Source organism: Drosophila albomicans, chromosome 4 (genome assembly GCF_009650485.2).
Source record: "Drosophila albomicans strain 15112-1751.03 chromosome 4, ASM965048v2, whole genome shotgun sequence".
NCBI classification, from domain to species: Eukaryota; Metazoa; Arthropoda; class Insecta; order Diptera; family Drosophilidae; genus Drosophila; species Drosophila albomicans.
In genome coordinates, this window is record NC_047630.2 from 84,379 (window position 1) to 101,665 (window position 17,287).

The 17,287-nt window shown below is 34.3% G+C and overlaps 1 protein-coding gene across 6 annotated transcripts in view; it reads left to right on the forward strand.

Moving 5' to 3' along the window:
* The window catches only part of LOC117573250 (uncharacterized), an 81,482-nt gene that overhangs the window by 11,506 nt on the left and 52,689 nt on the right, over positions 1-17,287 (forward strand). For 2 of the 6 annotated variants that reach the window (XM_034256325.2, XM_034256324.2), the window contains exons 4-5: positions 15,533-15,664; positions 17,140-17,214. In XM_034256325.2, the coding sequence (XP_034112216.1) occupies positions 15,533-15,664; positions 17,140-17,214 (207 nt within the window). Of the gene's footprint in view, positions 1-7,359; positions 7,550-7,608; positions 14,027-15,532; positions 15,665-15,798; positions 17,113-17,139; positions 17,215-17,287 lie in introns of those variants that run through there. The other 4 variants (XM_052006304.1, XM_052006303.1, XM_034256318.2 and 1 more) reach the window with 4 other exon arrangements.

The following is a 17,287-nucleotide window of genomic DNA, read 5'->3' on the forward strand; positions in this document are numbered from 1 at the left end:
TGAATGTCTATTACAGTCAATTTTTTTGTTAGTTGTTTAATTGTTGCGCTTTTATGAGTATGTACAAACATATGTATGTATATCAATTAATTAGTATTCCTTGGTAAACTGATAAGCTGACACACTTATATAGATATTGTCGTTAAGCTCCCTTATATACACAGAAAAAAAACTTCTTTAGGGGCAACATCACTGTAACCCTTGTTATTGCGATTTTTTTCAACGAGAAAAAATAAGTGCAAATAAAGGAATTTTTGATATGTTGTGAAACATGCATATGTATATTTAAAGGTAAAAAGAATGGCGGCGATATGGCCCCCACACTGAAAGGTGTTTCGCTGGAAGACCTCCGCGGCACGCAGCACATATGGTGTAAATTTGTACAGATGTTCGAAATTCAAAAACCGTATTTCGAGTGAAATGCGTTCAAAGTTTTGAAATTGCGAGACAAAAAAATTTTGTTTAATGTATTCTAGGTTAGTTAAACTATCAACAACATTTTAAATAATTAATTAAAATATATTATTCTTTTAATTTTATATTTACTTGAGCTCAATAAATAATATTTTAAAATATTACTTACCATTTTCAAATACCCGTTTGCCTAAATCAAAATAATTATCAAAGCATGCACAATAATTTTATACAAGTTTCTATAGCATTGAAAATTTACTTGATCAAAGATGTTTATATTAGATATTGAATTCAAATTTTTCTCTGTGTATGCACATAAATTGATATGCATAAATTTTGTATACCTGGTACCTATAGAGTATGAGGGTATTATAATTATTTGACTGCACGAAATGTATGTAACATGCAGAAGGAGTCATCTCCGACCCCATATAGTATATGTATTATTGATTAGTGTCAACAGCCGAAACAATATAGCCATGTCCGTATGAACACATAGATCTCTCATTTTTGCACTTGTTATGTTTACATGCAGAGCAACTCTATTGACACGTCCACCTCCGCCCACGGAAATGGAACCAAAAATCCAGTAATTTTTAAGCGATTTACAATAATAACTAGAGTATTAATGATTCCTGAAAATTTGGATATTTTATTTGCATCCAAATAATAATTGTAGAAGTTATTTAAAGTTTTGTATGAACAAAAACTCCTTATGCAATCGAGTCTTAGCTGCTTTGGTTGACGATCTGATATATGTATTTTGTACGTGATAGTATATTTTGAATGTAGTACTATTGTTTATCAAGATACAAAATATATCTTTTGATATGTTTTAGAATTTTTAGGTATATTAATTTGATATATTTCAAGAAAAATACTGCATTGTTTTGCGGGTATCTCATAGTTGAGCACTTCGACTAAAGCTTCTTTTACTTGTTTTTCATTTATATCTTCAAAGCACAAGTCTTCCACATTCAGCGACCACAACAGTCGGTTATTGGTTGTAGTGCTACAAACTTGATCATCATACAAATTGGTAAAATGATAGAACTTGGCAATCTAAAGCTAAATTCTAAAATACCAATCATATTGGCTTCTCCTCCAACTGTAGCAGAACGCACTCGTAAGCTGAGCTGCCTTCTCAAGCACCACTGTGGAAGTATTGTTTGTTGTGTATGTTTAATATTGAAACTTACATCTATAGAATATATATCAACAAATTGTAAATATCAATTGCCATTTTATAAGATTTTTGCAAGTCTTTGCTTTCTTTATATTCCCGACACTAATAATAAAAAGAGTATTGCAACTTCCTACGAAAAGAAAACATATAAGGAAGTTGAAATTCTAGAGTCTGCATCAATTATCTAATAAGCTAAACCATGTCCGTTTATTATATGAACACCTTTCAAGAGAGAATAGAAATTGAAAAACAATATTTTAATTTAACACTTGTTTTTTTTTGCAGGCATATCATGTTTGTATTAGATTTTGCCCTTATTTTAATACCCGCTACCCATAGGGTAGAAGGGTATTATAACTTTGTGCCGGCAGGCAATGTATGTAACATGTAACATGTCGGAGGCATCTCTGACCCTATAAAGTATATATATTCTTCATCAGCATCAACAGCCGAGACGATCTAGCCATGTCCGTCTGTCCGTATGAAACACTGGATCTCAGAGACCAGGGACTTAGAGATAAGAGATAGAGCTATAATTTTTCGACAGCATTTGTAATGTTTGCACGCAAATCAAGTTTGTTTCAAATTTTTGCCACGCCCACTTCCGGCCCTGCAAATAAAAACAAGTAAGAAAGCTACAGTCGAGTGTGCTCGACTGTGAGATACCCGCTACCCATTTTGAATAAAAGCAATATATTTTGCGGTATTATTCTCAAAACATACCAATTATACAAAAATATACCAGATTGTCGGCCAAAGCAAATTAGACCCCTAGTAAGTAGGCGTTTTTGCCCATACAAAAATATTTCTTTAATAACTTCGACAATTTTTATCTAATTGCAACCAAATTTTCAGGAATCATAAATACTAGTTATTATTGTATATAATTGTATAAGAAAGCTACAGTCGAGTGTGCTCGCTGTGAGATTTCGGTAATAATCTTAAAATATTAAATAAAAAATATGCATGTATTCTCGATGGGATTTAAAACTCGAGCACCACCGACCGGGTGGTTAAAAAAAAAAAGTTTGTACCCCGAGCGGGCTCGAACACGAGCACCACAACATGATCGGCTTGCACTCTACCACCAGAGCTTTCGCATTGCTTATGGACCTTTTATGCATACAGATACTAGTATAGGTGAGCATGTATATACGTATACGCATACATACAACACATACATAGAAATTTTCAGGAATCACAAATATTATTGTTATTATTGTATATACCAAAATTCTAGCTTTAATATTACTCGTGTAATTATTGATTTGCGGGGGCGGAAGTGGGCGTGGCAAAAATTTGAAACAAACTTGATCTGCGTGCAAACATCACAAATGCTGTCGAAAATTATCGAATTATAGATCTATCTCTTATAATCTCTGACATCTATGTATGTGTTCATACGGACAGACACACAGACGGACAAACGGACATGGCTAGATCGTCTCGGCTATTGACGCTGATCAAGAATATATTCTTTATAGGGTCGGAGATGCCTCCTTCTACCTGTTACATACATTTCCTGCCGGCACAAAGTTATAATACCCTTCTACCCTATGGGTAGCGGGCTTAAAAACAAATATGAAAGTTACAGTCGAGTTTGCTCGAATGTGTGATAGAAAACAGGCATCTCCGACCCTATAAAGTATACATAATCTTTTTCTGTCCGTCCTTCTGAATTCTTTGATCTCAGAGACTATAAGAGATAAAGAATGTATTTTTTTCGATAGAACTCGTTTGAACGCAGAAAAATTTTGTTTAAAATTTTTGACACGCCCAAATCCGTCTCCGCAAATTTACAAAACTCGAATAACAAACATAGTTTTATAGTTATACAATAATAATTTTAGTCTTTGCGATTCCTGAAAATTTGGTTGCGATTAGATACAAAGTGTCGAAGTTATTAAAAAACTACTTTTGTATGGGGAAAAACTCCTACTTTTTAGGGGTCTTAATTGCTTTGGTTAACAATCCGGAATATAAATATACCGAATAATCCATTTGGTGTGTTTTCAGTATTTTTGAGGTATAATATTTTAGTATATGTTAATAATAATGGTGCGCTGTTTTGATTTTATTCAAAATGGGTAGCGGGTATCTCACAGTCGAGCAAACTTGACTGTAGCTGTCTGTCTTATTTATTTTTATTTGGACTATCCTTAGGCCACTGCTTAGTTCAAGGTTGCTCCTGTTTGTAGTTACCGACGCTTCGTGTATTTCATATCGGCGTCTGTTATTGTCCACAAAACATTTGCAAATTTAGAGAGCCATTTACTGAAATGTGTGACGATCGGATAAGGTTGCAGACTGCGTGCATACCATGCCCACTAAACTCTTCTGCTTGGTGGCAGCCTTGTGAATATTAGGGTCGGGCTGCTTAAATAGATTTCTCCATTTGGTAGAGATTGCATGATTACTCACGTGGCTAGCAATTTGCCAAGCGCCAAAACTTTGTGAATAGCTGCAGAATTCACACGCTTTTCAACTAAGTTCGTATGAGCTGTTAAGGTTGTCCATAACAGAACCGTATCTGATCTGCCTTCAAGTTTCTCGTGTGGATTAGCAATGAGTTTACTGTGTCTCAGAAATAGGTTTCCGTGAACGCGTGAACGAATATTCGCCAATCCTCCGACTTGCCTCCAAACTCGGCAATTTGCTTACACACTGACACGGAAAATCCGAAAACCATTGTAGATGATGTCGTGACAGAGGTCTCTCTTAAGCTGTGATATGGTGCAAATCCATGATGTCTCGAATTAACGGCGGTCATAAAACAAGATGGCGATGATAGCCATAGCGCGCATAAATTAGGTAGCAACAGTTTACAAGCACTGGTTGATTTGCACGTTTAAGCATATGTAGGTTGATTGGCACTCATAAATGGTTTGATTCTGTACCATTTTGAGCGGCGCTTCCAGGTCAGCGGTCTTCATCATAAAACTCGCAACCAGAGTCGCAACGGTTGTCTTTTCTGGGACAGCGTGCGAACTGCTGCCGATTGCAGCTTGTATGTTACAATCTTACTTATAGCCCTTAATATTAGTAAAAACCACAAATGTATTCAAAATGGTTAAGAATATCTCACAGTGGAGCATACTCGACTGTAGTTTTCTTACTTGATTTCTATTAAAATAATTGTAAATATTTACGCATTTTATACAAATTCTTCGTCGCAGAAGCAGCCGATAATACCGACAATATAGCAATTGTTGCATCTTTATGGCAACTCTACCTACCATACATACACGTTATCCGAATAGATACAAGCACGATTGAATTACACTCTTACTGTTAAGCGCTCCCGTCGTGGTATTAAAGTTTTAAAGGGGTAGCAACGAACATTCTTAGTTTCTCAAGAGGTTTATTCTCATTAGCTATGAATGAACGCAATGAAAATATATTTTTTTAAGCGCTTTTCCCATTTGAGCGCAATTGTGTTTGTTCCACACAATTCCATACAAAAAAGTTTGTCAAAAATGTTTCCGACGTCATTTCATTCCCGGTTCCCAGTAGGGCGGAAACCGATCTACCCGGGTGCTTAAAATTACATAACTCTGCCAAGTATGCGTTTCCACCGCATTTTCACTACAAAAACAGGTAACAAAATTACCGTTACCCGCTACAACCGAAAAGTACTTCAATATATCGAAGACTATACTTGCTATTTCGGTATATGTATACATATAAGTATACTTATACATACATTCAAAATATACCAAATATGCGAAAGTAAATGCTACTATCGAGTATGCTCGATATCATCTAATCATCGTTCTGAATAAAAGCAAATAAGTGGGGTAATCATTTAAATATACCAAAACAATTTACATACATACAAGAACTGAATACTGATCTAACAAGTGTTTAGTAAAATGTTGGCTCCATCTCTTTCGTTTCTGATATCTAGGTAGAAATCTTGGTTGTTGATCAAGAATAGATGCCTCCTTCTGCCTTCAACCCTTTTGGTAGCGACAGATTAATTAAAACATTTCGACTTTTAAAAGATGTCAGTGTCACTTCAGTATTCCCATTTAAGTGTTATAATAATGGTAGTAATTATTGTGTGTACCAATAACTACAAATAGATAAAAAATTAACTTACAATTTTTATACCCGCTACCCATAGGGTAGAAGGGTATTATAACTCTGTGCCGGCAGGAAATGTATGTAACAGGTAGAAGGAGGCATCTCCGACCCTATAAAGTATATTCATGATCAGCATCAGCAGCCGAGACGATCTATCCGTGTTCGTCTGTTCGTATGAAACACTGGATCTCAGAGACTATAAGCGATTAAGCTATAATTTTTTGTCGACAGCATTTTTTATGTTTGAACGCAAATCAATAAAATCAAATAACAACCGTAATTTTAAAGCTATAGCTGCTAATTTTGGTGTATACGGTAATAACAAAAGTAATTATGATAAAATTTGGCTGCGATCAGATAAAAATTGTGGAAGTTATTAAAGAAATACTTTTCTATGACCAAAAACGCCTACTTACTGGGGGTTTTAGTTGCTTTGGCTGACAATCTGGTATATTGTACCGACTATGGTATATTTTGAATGTGGTAGTATATCGATATACTAAATATACCATTTGGTACATACCGCAATATTTTGCTTTTATTCCAAATGGGTGGCTTTCTTTCATGTTTTCAATTTGCGTGGGCGGAAGTGGCAAACATACATACATATATTATTGATGTTACTGCTGGAATGTAATTAACTCAACTAAGAGAAAGTAAAATTTCATTTTGGATTGCTGCTCACAACAATTTTGTCTCTGCAATATTAAATATTCTGCAAGAAATCTATTAATGTAGACTTTTCGACAACATAACAAAAAGTAATCGGCAGGGAAACTTAAAAAAATGTTATCGGTTAGCTCAATGCAAAAATAGGGATTCAAATAACTCTTAACATTTCTATATTTTGCAATTGCGTTATAAAAATGAGTTTAATTTTATACCTATTGCTATTTGTCGACGGCTGTTTTATCCTACATGTAGCAGGGAAAAACAGTTGCTATTTTGAACATCGCCCCCAAGATAAGATAAATAAATATATTTAAAAACTATGTATTTCTAATTCCACGATCAATTGTAACTAAACTGTGTAAACATTTTTAAGTGAATAAATAATTACTAATAATTGTATATACATATATACATATATATATATATATATTTATAGGAGTTAAGTATTTATTTACCACCCCAATATAACTTATGGCTCTTCAAGTTTGTCGAGCTTTTTAAAGAGGCAACTCCTGCGCAACAATATGCTTTTCGTTCTCTTTTATTCAGCATGCGCAGTAGAAACATATCAACTCAGTTTTATCTAACCACCATACTGTCCCAATTTCTGTTGTATACTAGAGCTTTCTATCCACTGAAGTTGTGCGTTTCTCCTCTGTTCTCATATATTGCAAACTCAAAGTTCTGAGCGAACCTCCTTAGCGCACATGTATTTATGTGCGTGTATATATACCCATACATGTTGCTCATACAAAGCCAATTTTAAGAGAACAAAAATAAGGCGCATATACAATTGGGACATGAACTATCAAAAGTAGTATACTTCTAAGCGTTTGTCAATTCACATCAAAATAGCTTCTGTTCTTCCAAAAAAAATAATTGTTTAATAAATAACAGAAATTAAATTTTTTAATTCTAAAATTTCTGATAATAGATACAATTCAAAATTTTAATTCGTTTAATTATTTTCCACCCATATTTGAATACTCCCTATATATATGCATATGCAAAATTATTTTGTGCTTTTATTTATTAAATGAGTATACATTTTTCAAGTTGATTTATATTTGAAACGGGGTTTATGAATTCAAGTTTTTAGTGAATATGTTATATGGAAATGTTTAATGGAAGCTGTATATAAGACGATTAGTTCAAAATTTACTTAACGTGTGTGATCTCGTTTGGCAGACAGTATGTATAAAATTTATCATAGCCTTAGAAATTAATTTGTTAATTTGAAATACATTTAGATCAAAAACCATCTAATGAAACGAAGACTCTTGTCTGCGTAATCGGAGTCTGCAATCAACACCATGAAACTAATTTAAACCACTTTCTTTGGGGTCAACATGTACATGAAAAGATGAATACCACGCAAAATTGATACTAGAACAAGGTTATACAATTCGAAAACAAGATAACAGTAACACAAATTCAAGTAACGCGATGCCTTTGGTTTCGAATCTAACCACAAACGAAGTCGATAACAAATTTATCGAACAACAATCTCGCCATCATCAAACACAAAATCAGCAGCAGTCTTACAGTGCTGCTGTCAATGCGCTTGAAAGCCAGCTTAAAATTAAACAACAACTAAAGGAACAGCTTCAACAGGAGCACCAACTTCATGAGGCATTACAAAATCAAGAACATCAGTTTCCCCTGCCGTTGTTAGATGTTGCTTTGAATTCTACATCGGGTTTAAACCTCTCAATGTCGTACAGCCAACACAAAGGCACAAATAAATCGCAATTAAATCTGGCTAGTGATTCCTTAACTATGTCAGTAACGGAGTCAAAACATGCTTATAATGGTAGCATGTCATCCATTCGAAGCGAACAACATCTGTGCCAATTGTATAACGCACAAAAGCACTCGGACTATATCATATCCGACTATATGGATAAGATAGCAACACGCATTAGTCTGCTGGAGACGGAATTGAAATTTGCTTGGCGTGCTCTAGATTTATTGTCTAATGAGTACGGTAAAATATGGACAAGGTTAGAAAAATTGGAAAATATTTCGGCGGAGCAACAGTCGGTTGTGGGCAATCTTATGGGATTGGTCGCGGGGGCAAATCAAAGCCAACATAAAACAGACTTGAGTTTGGATATGGATGGCGTTGCTTCGCTGGATAAATTTTTATCAATGAATAATCTTCCAATGGAATCAAATATAAATGCCAGCATTGGTATTGAGCGTATGGAATTATTAAAAGTTAATCAACAGAATACCGAAAACGAATTAAACTCCTTGAATGAGTTAAATATGGAAGTTACCAGCGATAAATATGTTGTTAATAACTATGCAGACGAGTTATTTTCGGATACTGCTACTGAATATGATCTCGATGGCAGACATCGCATTGGCGACAACGATAACGATGAATTCTTTCATTTATTTGAAAACCAAGTGCAAAGTCCACAAGAGATTAGCATCAACGGTTGTCAGGAACTTGACATAGATCCATGGATGTCATATTCATTTCCAAGTCCAGTTGGTTTAGTACAAGGAAATACAACAGAACAAGCGCAATTATACTCAAACAACTCTAGTGTTATGATGTATGAGCAGCAGCAAAAAATGGCAAATAATGCCCGTGTGGAGCTTTTAAAGAAATTCCTTAACGGACAGCGGGTTCTTGAGCAGGTTGAATCCGTAACTCCTTCAGCTTCTGCTTCTCAAGCCAGCTTAGATAACCTGAGCAATTTACCGGAACCGGAATTGGATCATTCCCATATTGTGTCTAATGATACAAAAGATTCAACTAATATTAATGAACTAGATGAACTCATTGAAGAGGTTAAGTTTTTTCGATTAACAGCAGTTAAAGCTGGTCAAGGTGGGAATGAAGTAGTGCCAATTGAAGACACCGGTGGAACAACCATTAGTCAACTTTCCGAGTCAAAAATAATAGAACAGCGGAATAGTGAAATGACTGAAAACTTTTACAAAAATCTGAACGAAGAATATCGGGAAAACCATTTATCTTCGGAAATATCAAAAATGGAGCAACTTTTACAGACAACAAATATTCCGAGTGAACACCATTCTATGTCACCTTGTTTACGTGGAAATCGCCTAACATCTTCGCTAATGATGATCTATGAGGGCAATGAAGATGAAATGCTCCAAATAGGTAAAAACCGTTTGCCAGACTTGACAACCTTCACCTCCACTATATCTACTACAATTACTAATTCTGTGCCGACTTCAGAGAGCAGCCCTTACAAAAGTAAAGAGCTACGAAAGGCTAGGAAAAAAAAACATTATAAAAATGAAATGGATATGATAAATAACTTGAAAACAGTTCTATCTCAAGCAACGATAGACTCATCAAATAAAACCACTACAATAGATAGAAATGTTGATTCTAATCATTTGCCCAATCTCAGGTCGTTACTTCAGGACGAAGATGCACTTGTATCAGAAAATCTCTATCCTCCAAAATTCTCCATATTATCTCGCGATGATGATGTATATCTTCATGATGCAAATATTGCAATATTAGATTACATCACTGACGTGATGATACGAGAGATAAATAAAATAAAAGATCTACAATCGTTATCTGGTGATCAGATTTTCAAACTGCGCCAGACCATTCGAGCAGAACAAATATTTTTTGAGAAGCTTAATCAAGTTGACAAGAATTTGACTCTTTTATTATTAAATCCAGTCACTATGGCAGAGGAGCTTCAACGCCTTCGAATTGTGGATATTGAGAAAAAATTCGATCTGGTAATAAAGAAGTTTACTAAAAACATAGATACGCTGAAGAAACTCGTTGGTAATTCCTTTGAAACCTACAAAAAAAAAACCAAACATATTTCTGAACCAATTTCAGTTTCGGAAATTAAAGCATCAGATAAATGTCATTCATTGGAGTATCAAAATTTAAATCAATTATCTCAATCGACAAGTCCAAATGATTATAGTGCTCTTTTATTACGAAACAACTCTGATCTGGATGAACAACTGAAACTACTTGAAACTCAAGAGATTGAAATTAATTTCAAAAGAAATATACAGCAAGTAAAGTCGACCTATAATGAAACAAATGATGAAAATTTGGTGGATGTCACCCCAAAAGATGAGTTGCTTAATAGACATAAGCATAACAAGTCTGTTAATTCCACCGATGCAACGTTAAGTTCAACAAACATTTATAATCAAGATGAATATATTCGCTCCTTAAAAAGAAGTTTGGATCGCCACAACAGCATGCTATTCCTTCTACATCTTCAAAATCCAGAAAAGCACAAAATTTCAACTAGCCTGGATGATATGTTACTGGGACCAAATGGAACTAGCCCACCTCCTCCGGCTCCCACAGATATATTCGAGGATATTTTAAATATGACTAATGAAAATATTTCTATAAATCCATTCTTAGTTGAAATACAATCAGACGAGCAAAACCAGCAGCACCACAAGCCAATTCAAACAATAAACTACTCACCTCGACAAGCAAAATCAGATTCAGGATTATCGTCGATGAGCGGCTGGTCACCAAATTCCCCAGTAATAGGAGGAAATACACATAATGGAAACGTTTCACATAATAAATATAAAGATATCTCTGTAGAAATGATTCAGATGATGATAAACTTGCCAGTCATCAGTAAAAACAAATCGGCGTCAACCACCAAATTAATCACTAATGTAGCCAAAGATATCGATCCCGATAACATAGATGCTTATCAACAACGAGAACAGAAGGAGATTACTTTTGGTAATGACTACATATTTTCAGAAGAAAACCTTAATTATATTCATGAGCTTTCGAAAAATATACCCATTTGCTCGGTTTACGAAAATAAATCTATTTTTAATGCAAAACCAAATCTGAACAAATCCAGTTGCACAGTAGATGAAATGTTTGAAGGGGAACGCTACCGTCACCATCAAATCGGTCCCTTTGCAAAATCAAAGGATGCTACTAATAAATCTCAAAATACAGCAGCAACCAAAAAAATAAGCACCATGTCTGAAACAAATCGGATACCAGATCTTTTGAGGAATGAAATGCAAAGTCAAAAGTTCAACGTATTAAACAAAATGGCAGAACCTTTTAAGGATTTTGAAAATTATTCAAGGGGAATTATAAGTCATCAGGAAAGCGATATCAAAAACGAACAAACACGTAAACCGAACTTAACAGATAGACTAGTTTACTACCCATCATCAGTTGGTATCGACGACAGTGACACCAATAATTTGGATTACCTTGACATCAAAGAATGTGATCGTTTTCAGAGTCAATCATGTTTAAAAACAATTAAAAGTCCTGATACACCATTAATAATTCAATCTCATTCGTTCGAGCTTGTAGACGAACTTGATTCTAAGGGCATTGAAATTGATCAAGGACAGAACATACAGTTATCCTCGATAAAATCACCTAAGGTATGGAACAAAATAAGTCATTTACTGCAGGATAATTTAAAATTAAAACGTTCAGTTAGATACAACCGCTCTCATTCACTGCCCGGTGATGATTCTACACATCGAGAGGCTGGAGAATCTCAAATTTATTGTGGTCCAGCTGCTCCAAATACATTAGATAATGAAACCTTACTAATAACAAATAACCGTAGCCGCAGCACTGGTAGACGTAGGAATACCCAGCTTTCAAAACGCATTCAGAAATTACCAATGCGCATTATTCAAAGAGCAACAAGTGCAATATCAACAAGTGATCAGAACATAGATCAATATACATATGGAGATTCACTTAGAGAAGATAACAAACAAAATAAAAAACGGACCTTGTCGATTAAAATAAACAGCCTCATGCGTAAGGCAAAAACATATAAGCGACACAGCCTCAGCCATTTAAATTCCGAGATAGAAATGGAATTAAATATTAATCAAGCTAAACAACAAAAAAATATTTCAGATAATGAACGCTCAATAAATAACTGTTATGTAGATTATAAGTATGATGAATTTCAGAATAAAAACAAAAGTTACGGCGAAACAACTCCACAACATTATTATCCTACGAATTCTGCAATTGCAGAGTCAAATCTTTTTGCCATTGTGGGGGACTTAAAACGATCATCAAATACTGACTCGCAACTTCCAACTGATTCCGATACGATTGGAGAGCAAAACGATAATGTGAATATTCAGCAACCTGAAAATTTAGTAAATCTTAACGAAGATTATTCAATCAATAAAACAATATGTGAAGACCTAAAGACAAGTCGTCATTTGATGCAGAACGCACCACCTTCATTTCGACCCGATGATGACAGTGAAAACTGTTCTGAATTAGTAATTACACAAACTTTCGACCCGACTATAAAATGTGAAACGTCTACATCAATGCCATTGCCACAACCACCGCTTCTAGTGGCAATAACATTTATAGAGAAAACTTCAGCAACTACTACAACTTCAAACTCCACAATTGTGACAAAAAACAGCGCATCTCAACAACAACAATCGTTAGACATTCCAGGCAGTCTTGGAAATGGCTGTAGAGACGACGATGACAATCGTAGTCAACACTCTGGACGTACACTTTCGTCATCACGTCGCCAGAGCACTGAGGACAGTATTGACACAGATGACGAATATTTTTGTTATGAGCTGCGACAACTTGAGGAACTTGAGCGCACAACTGAGACTGAGGAATCTATAGTAGTGGCAAGTTCTGATGTGTATGACGATGACGGTGGACAGAGTTGTGAGGGGAGTGCCGTTGATAATGCTGTACTTTTTTCACAAATTGATCAATTGGCGACTAGCAGCGTAGAATGCGATAACCTTTATTATCCTGAACGGCAAATCAGTTGTAATGCTTCTCCACAATTTGATACCGAGATGCCTGATGAAAGCGCTAAAGAAAAGATGTCACGGGTCTTGGCGGAGCTGAAGTGTGTAGTTAGATTGCATCCTGATGTTCAAACTAATGGTTCCACTGGAAAGAAGGAAAAGCAAAATTCACAGCGAGACAGCGATAGATTGACTAAAGTCAGTGATATGCATAGAGCTTGGCAGGATGCTAATAGTGACTTTCAGCTACCAGTAGCCTTGGATCAAAAATCGAATGTGTTATCTCAATCACCACTTCAGGCTCTAAATGATAAGGTCGTATTCAACAATGAACAGCTGAAAGGATTAAAAAAAAGAAAGCATAAGAAAGGAAAGAAGAATTTTCAAGATCTGGACACGGAAACAAGTGCAGGGGATATTTCATCTGATTCAAGCTCTTCATACTCATCACATCTAGAGAATATACAATCACACAACATCAGCTATAACAATGAATTCAAAAGTCAGGAGTGTTCATCTAGTGCCACCTCAGGACCCGATACGCCAGCAGATCTAAGTGATGATGGTGACGCGAATCAGGGGCTCAATAACGTAGCCTCTGATGTCGTGGATGTCGTATCAAACGTCATTCAAAACAATTTAAATGATTCCGCACCAATTACCAATGACAAGGTGCAATCTTCTGTTAAATTAAAAAGTGTCGATTCGAGCAATAATATTGAAAGTGTTCAAATGCCCATTAACGCTATTAATGGTGCAGGGTCAACTTTAGGCAGTAGTAAGTGGAAATTACTTAAAACCCTTAAAGAGCGTAAAATTGAAGACAAAAATATTCAGGATAAGATTAAAGAAGACGAGTTGGCCAAAGATAAGGAAAAGGTAATTTGCTTTACGCTTTAATTAAGTTTTATAATTCGAGATAAATGTGAATAATAATCGCTCTGCGGGATTTTTATATAAAAAAACAAACATAATACATACATACATAATAATAGCTTTTCGTTATTCAATTTTATACATATATATTCTATGATTAATACAAAATTAAAAGAAGCTAATGTGGTTACCGCTTAGGGCATCGAAACAAAAATATCAGGAAAGCGATTGAGTGATTTGCTGCAGAATAACATACTAATAAATGTTAATAAGCTTGATCCGCGATTTAAAACAAGAATGCTACAGTCGAGTGTACTCGACTGTGAGATATCCCCTACCCATTCTGAATAAAAGTAAAATATTCCGGTATTATTTTCAAAATACACCGAAAATACTACAAAAATACTTAAAATCTACCAAACGGTATATTTGTTATATCGATATAGTATCACATCCGTCCCGCAAATCAATAAAATCGAATAACAATCGTATATTAAAGAAAATTGCAAATTTTGGTATATACAATAATAACTATAGTAGTTGTTATTCCTGAAAATTTTGCGATCAGATATAAATTGTCGAAGTTATTAAAGAAATACTTTTGAATGGGCAAAAACGCCTACTTACTAGGGGTTTTAATTGCTTTGGCCGACAATCTGGTATATTGTTCAGTCTATGGTATATTTTGAATGTGGTACTATATCGATATATCAAATATTCCGTTTGGTATATTTTTAGAATTTTTGAGAGTAATACCGCAATATATTGCTTTTATTTAAAATGGGTAGCAGGTATTTCACAGTCGAGCACACTCGACTGTAGCCCTCTTACTTGTTGGTATAGTGATTCCTGAAAATTTGGTTGCGATCAGAAAAAAATTGTCGATGTTATACTTTTGTATGGGCAAAAACGCGCACACTCGACTGTAGCTTTCTTACTTGCAATTATTATATTCCTGCATTTCTTTTAACTGAATCGAAATCCTGGTTTTTCACAATTTCATATATGTATGTTAATTATGAATAAATAATTTATCTACATGCAGTTAAGCATATTATTTTGACTTACTTTAGAAAACTATTTTCAACTGTTAACACACTACTTTTCAGAATATTTTTAAGTACATGTATTGACCTATTACTGGTTTTGCCGAATGTAACAGATTGCTATTACATTTCACCTTTCTGTAACGTCACTGGAAAGTTTTAGGAATAGTCAATTGAAATGGTGTCAAATCATAAATGCTAGGCAAATTAATCTGAATTTATTTATCTTTCGTTTTTTAAAGGCGAAAGTCTATAAACACACATTTGTAGACTTTTATGACCAATGATTTTATTATTACTTCGGAATAGACACATTTTACGCTTTAAAACAAAAATATAAATATAAATAAAATTAGAAATATGCGTGTTACATAAAACTAAGATGATTAGACGAGCACGTCAAAACATTTTTTTATCTTTACTAGTTATCTAAACTTTAATGTAATTATGCATATATTTGCAGAATGGCACTGGGGCAGGCGATGTGGGGCTACGTTCTAATGGTCATCCAGGCGATAATCCATTTTACAGCAACATTGACAGTATGCCAGACATTCGGCCAAGACGTAAATCTATTCCCCTTGTCTCTGAATTGGTAAGTTTCAATAATATTATCATTATTTTTAATTTATTACCAAAACCTCAAACTATTACAATTACTATAACCATAACTATACTATAAACAACAAATCTCTTTTGTATCATCGAAAATGATTTAATGGACTACAGGTGCTCAAGGTATAAACTGCTTAAGACTTCTCAATTTTTTTAATGTTCCACACCTATAACAAATTAAAAAACTTGTACGATATATACTTAGTAATATTATTAATTTAAAAAAAAAAAAAAAAATTTTCATTACGTTATTATATATTATATAGAAGGAATTTATAAATGCAGTACAATCACTGATCCCAGATGAACACGTTAAATAATGTTTCGCATTGCTTTCGTACATTTTAGTATGACATTTCTGTGCCTAGACTTGCCACGGAAACAGTGTGGCCAACTCGTCAGGTCATAATAAAGCTTATGTAACTTATAGAAAAAGCTAAAAACCCCCAGAAAATTTTGATGCTAAGAAATATTAATCAATATTTAATTTTATTTATCATTAAATTTACTTATATTTTGTCGATTTCGTCAATGTGCAGCTGTTTTTTTGTCGAATGAATGGGTGACAACATACAAACACAATGCCGCCTCTTGTTGGCATGTTTTCACAGGGACAGTCGTAGCAAACGTTATTTTGTTCGCCTATGAAAATCGTAAAATTTGCAATATATAATATTTATAATATTTTTATACCCGCTACCAATGCTATTGGAAAAAAATTATTACTCTATCTCTTTTAGTCTCTGAGGATAAGGTGTTTATACGGACAGACGGACATGGCTAGATCGTCTCGGCTATTGACGCTGATCAAGAATATATATACTTTATGGGGTCGGAGATGCCTCCTGCTACCTGCTACATACATTTCCTGTCGGCACAAAGTTATAATACCCTTCTACCCTACGGGTAGCGAGTATAAAAACAGTCACTCCTACAATTTTGTTAAAAACATTGTTCATCTGGGAACAGCGCTTAAACGACAGTTGTTTTTAAAGCGATTTATGAGTTTCCTATCCATTCTATTTACGTTTCTGGTATTTTATGGATATCTCTGAGGCTGAAAAGATTATGTTCGCTGTTATGTTCAAAATTTTTATAGTATCAATTTGCTATATTGCAATAAAAAATACAAATCCACACATTTTACAGTATTTAGATAAAACAATTTTTTTCTGTTTTCACGAATTTGTATTATGAATTCAGATTTTGTGAACGTAACATAGAAAGCTAATATTCTATAATAATAATTTGTTCAGATATGCGTTGATAAATATTGCCTGCATTGCCTTTTCTATGTTGAGAGTATATTGCAGTAATTTTATACATACATATACTCTATAGAAAACTCGTACTGAGATGTTTAACTTTCATTTTTCTGGAATGTCCAAAGTTTAATAAATACATTTTCACCTAAATAAATAAAATTTAAACAATTCGTTATTTATTTATGATTAGACCATGGCAGCCACTAAACGAAATGCAGGGCTGACATCCGCAGTTCCGAGAGCCACACTCAATGACGAAGAATTGGTAAGAGCACGTTAGGAGAAATGCTGACAAGAATTTAATTTAATGACAATTTGATTTGCATCGAATGATATTT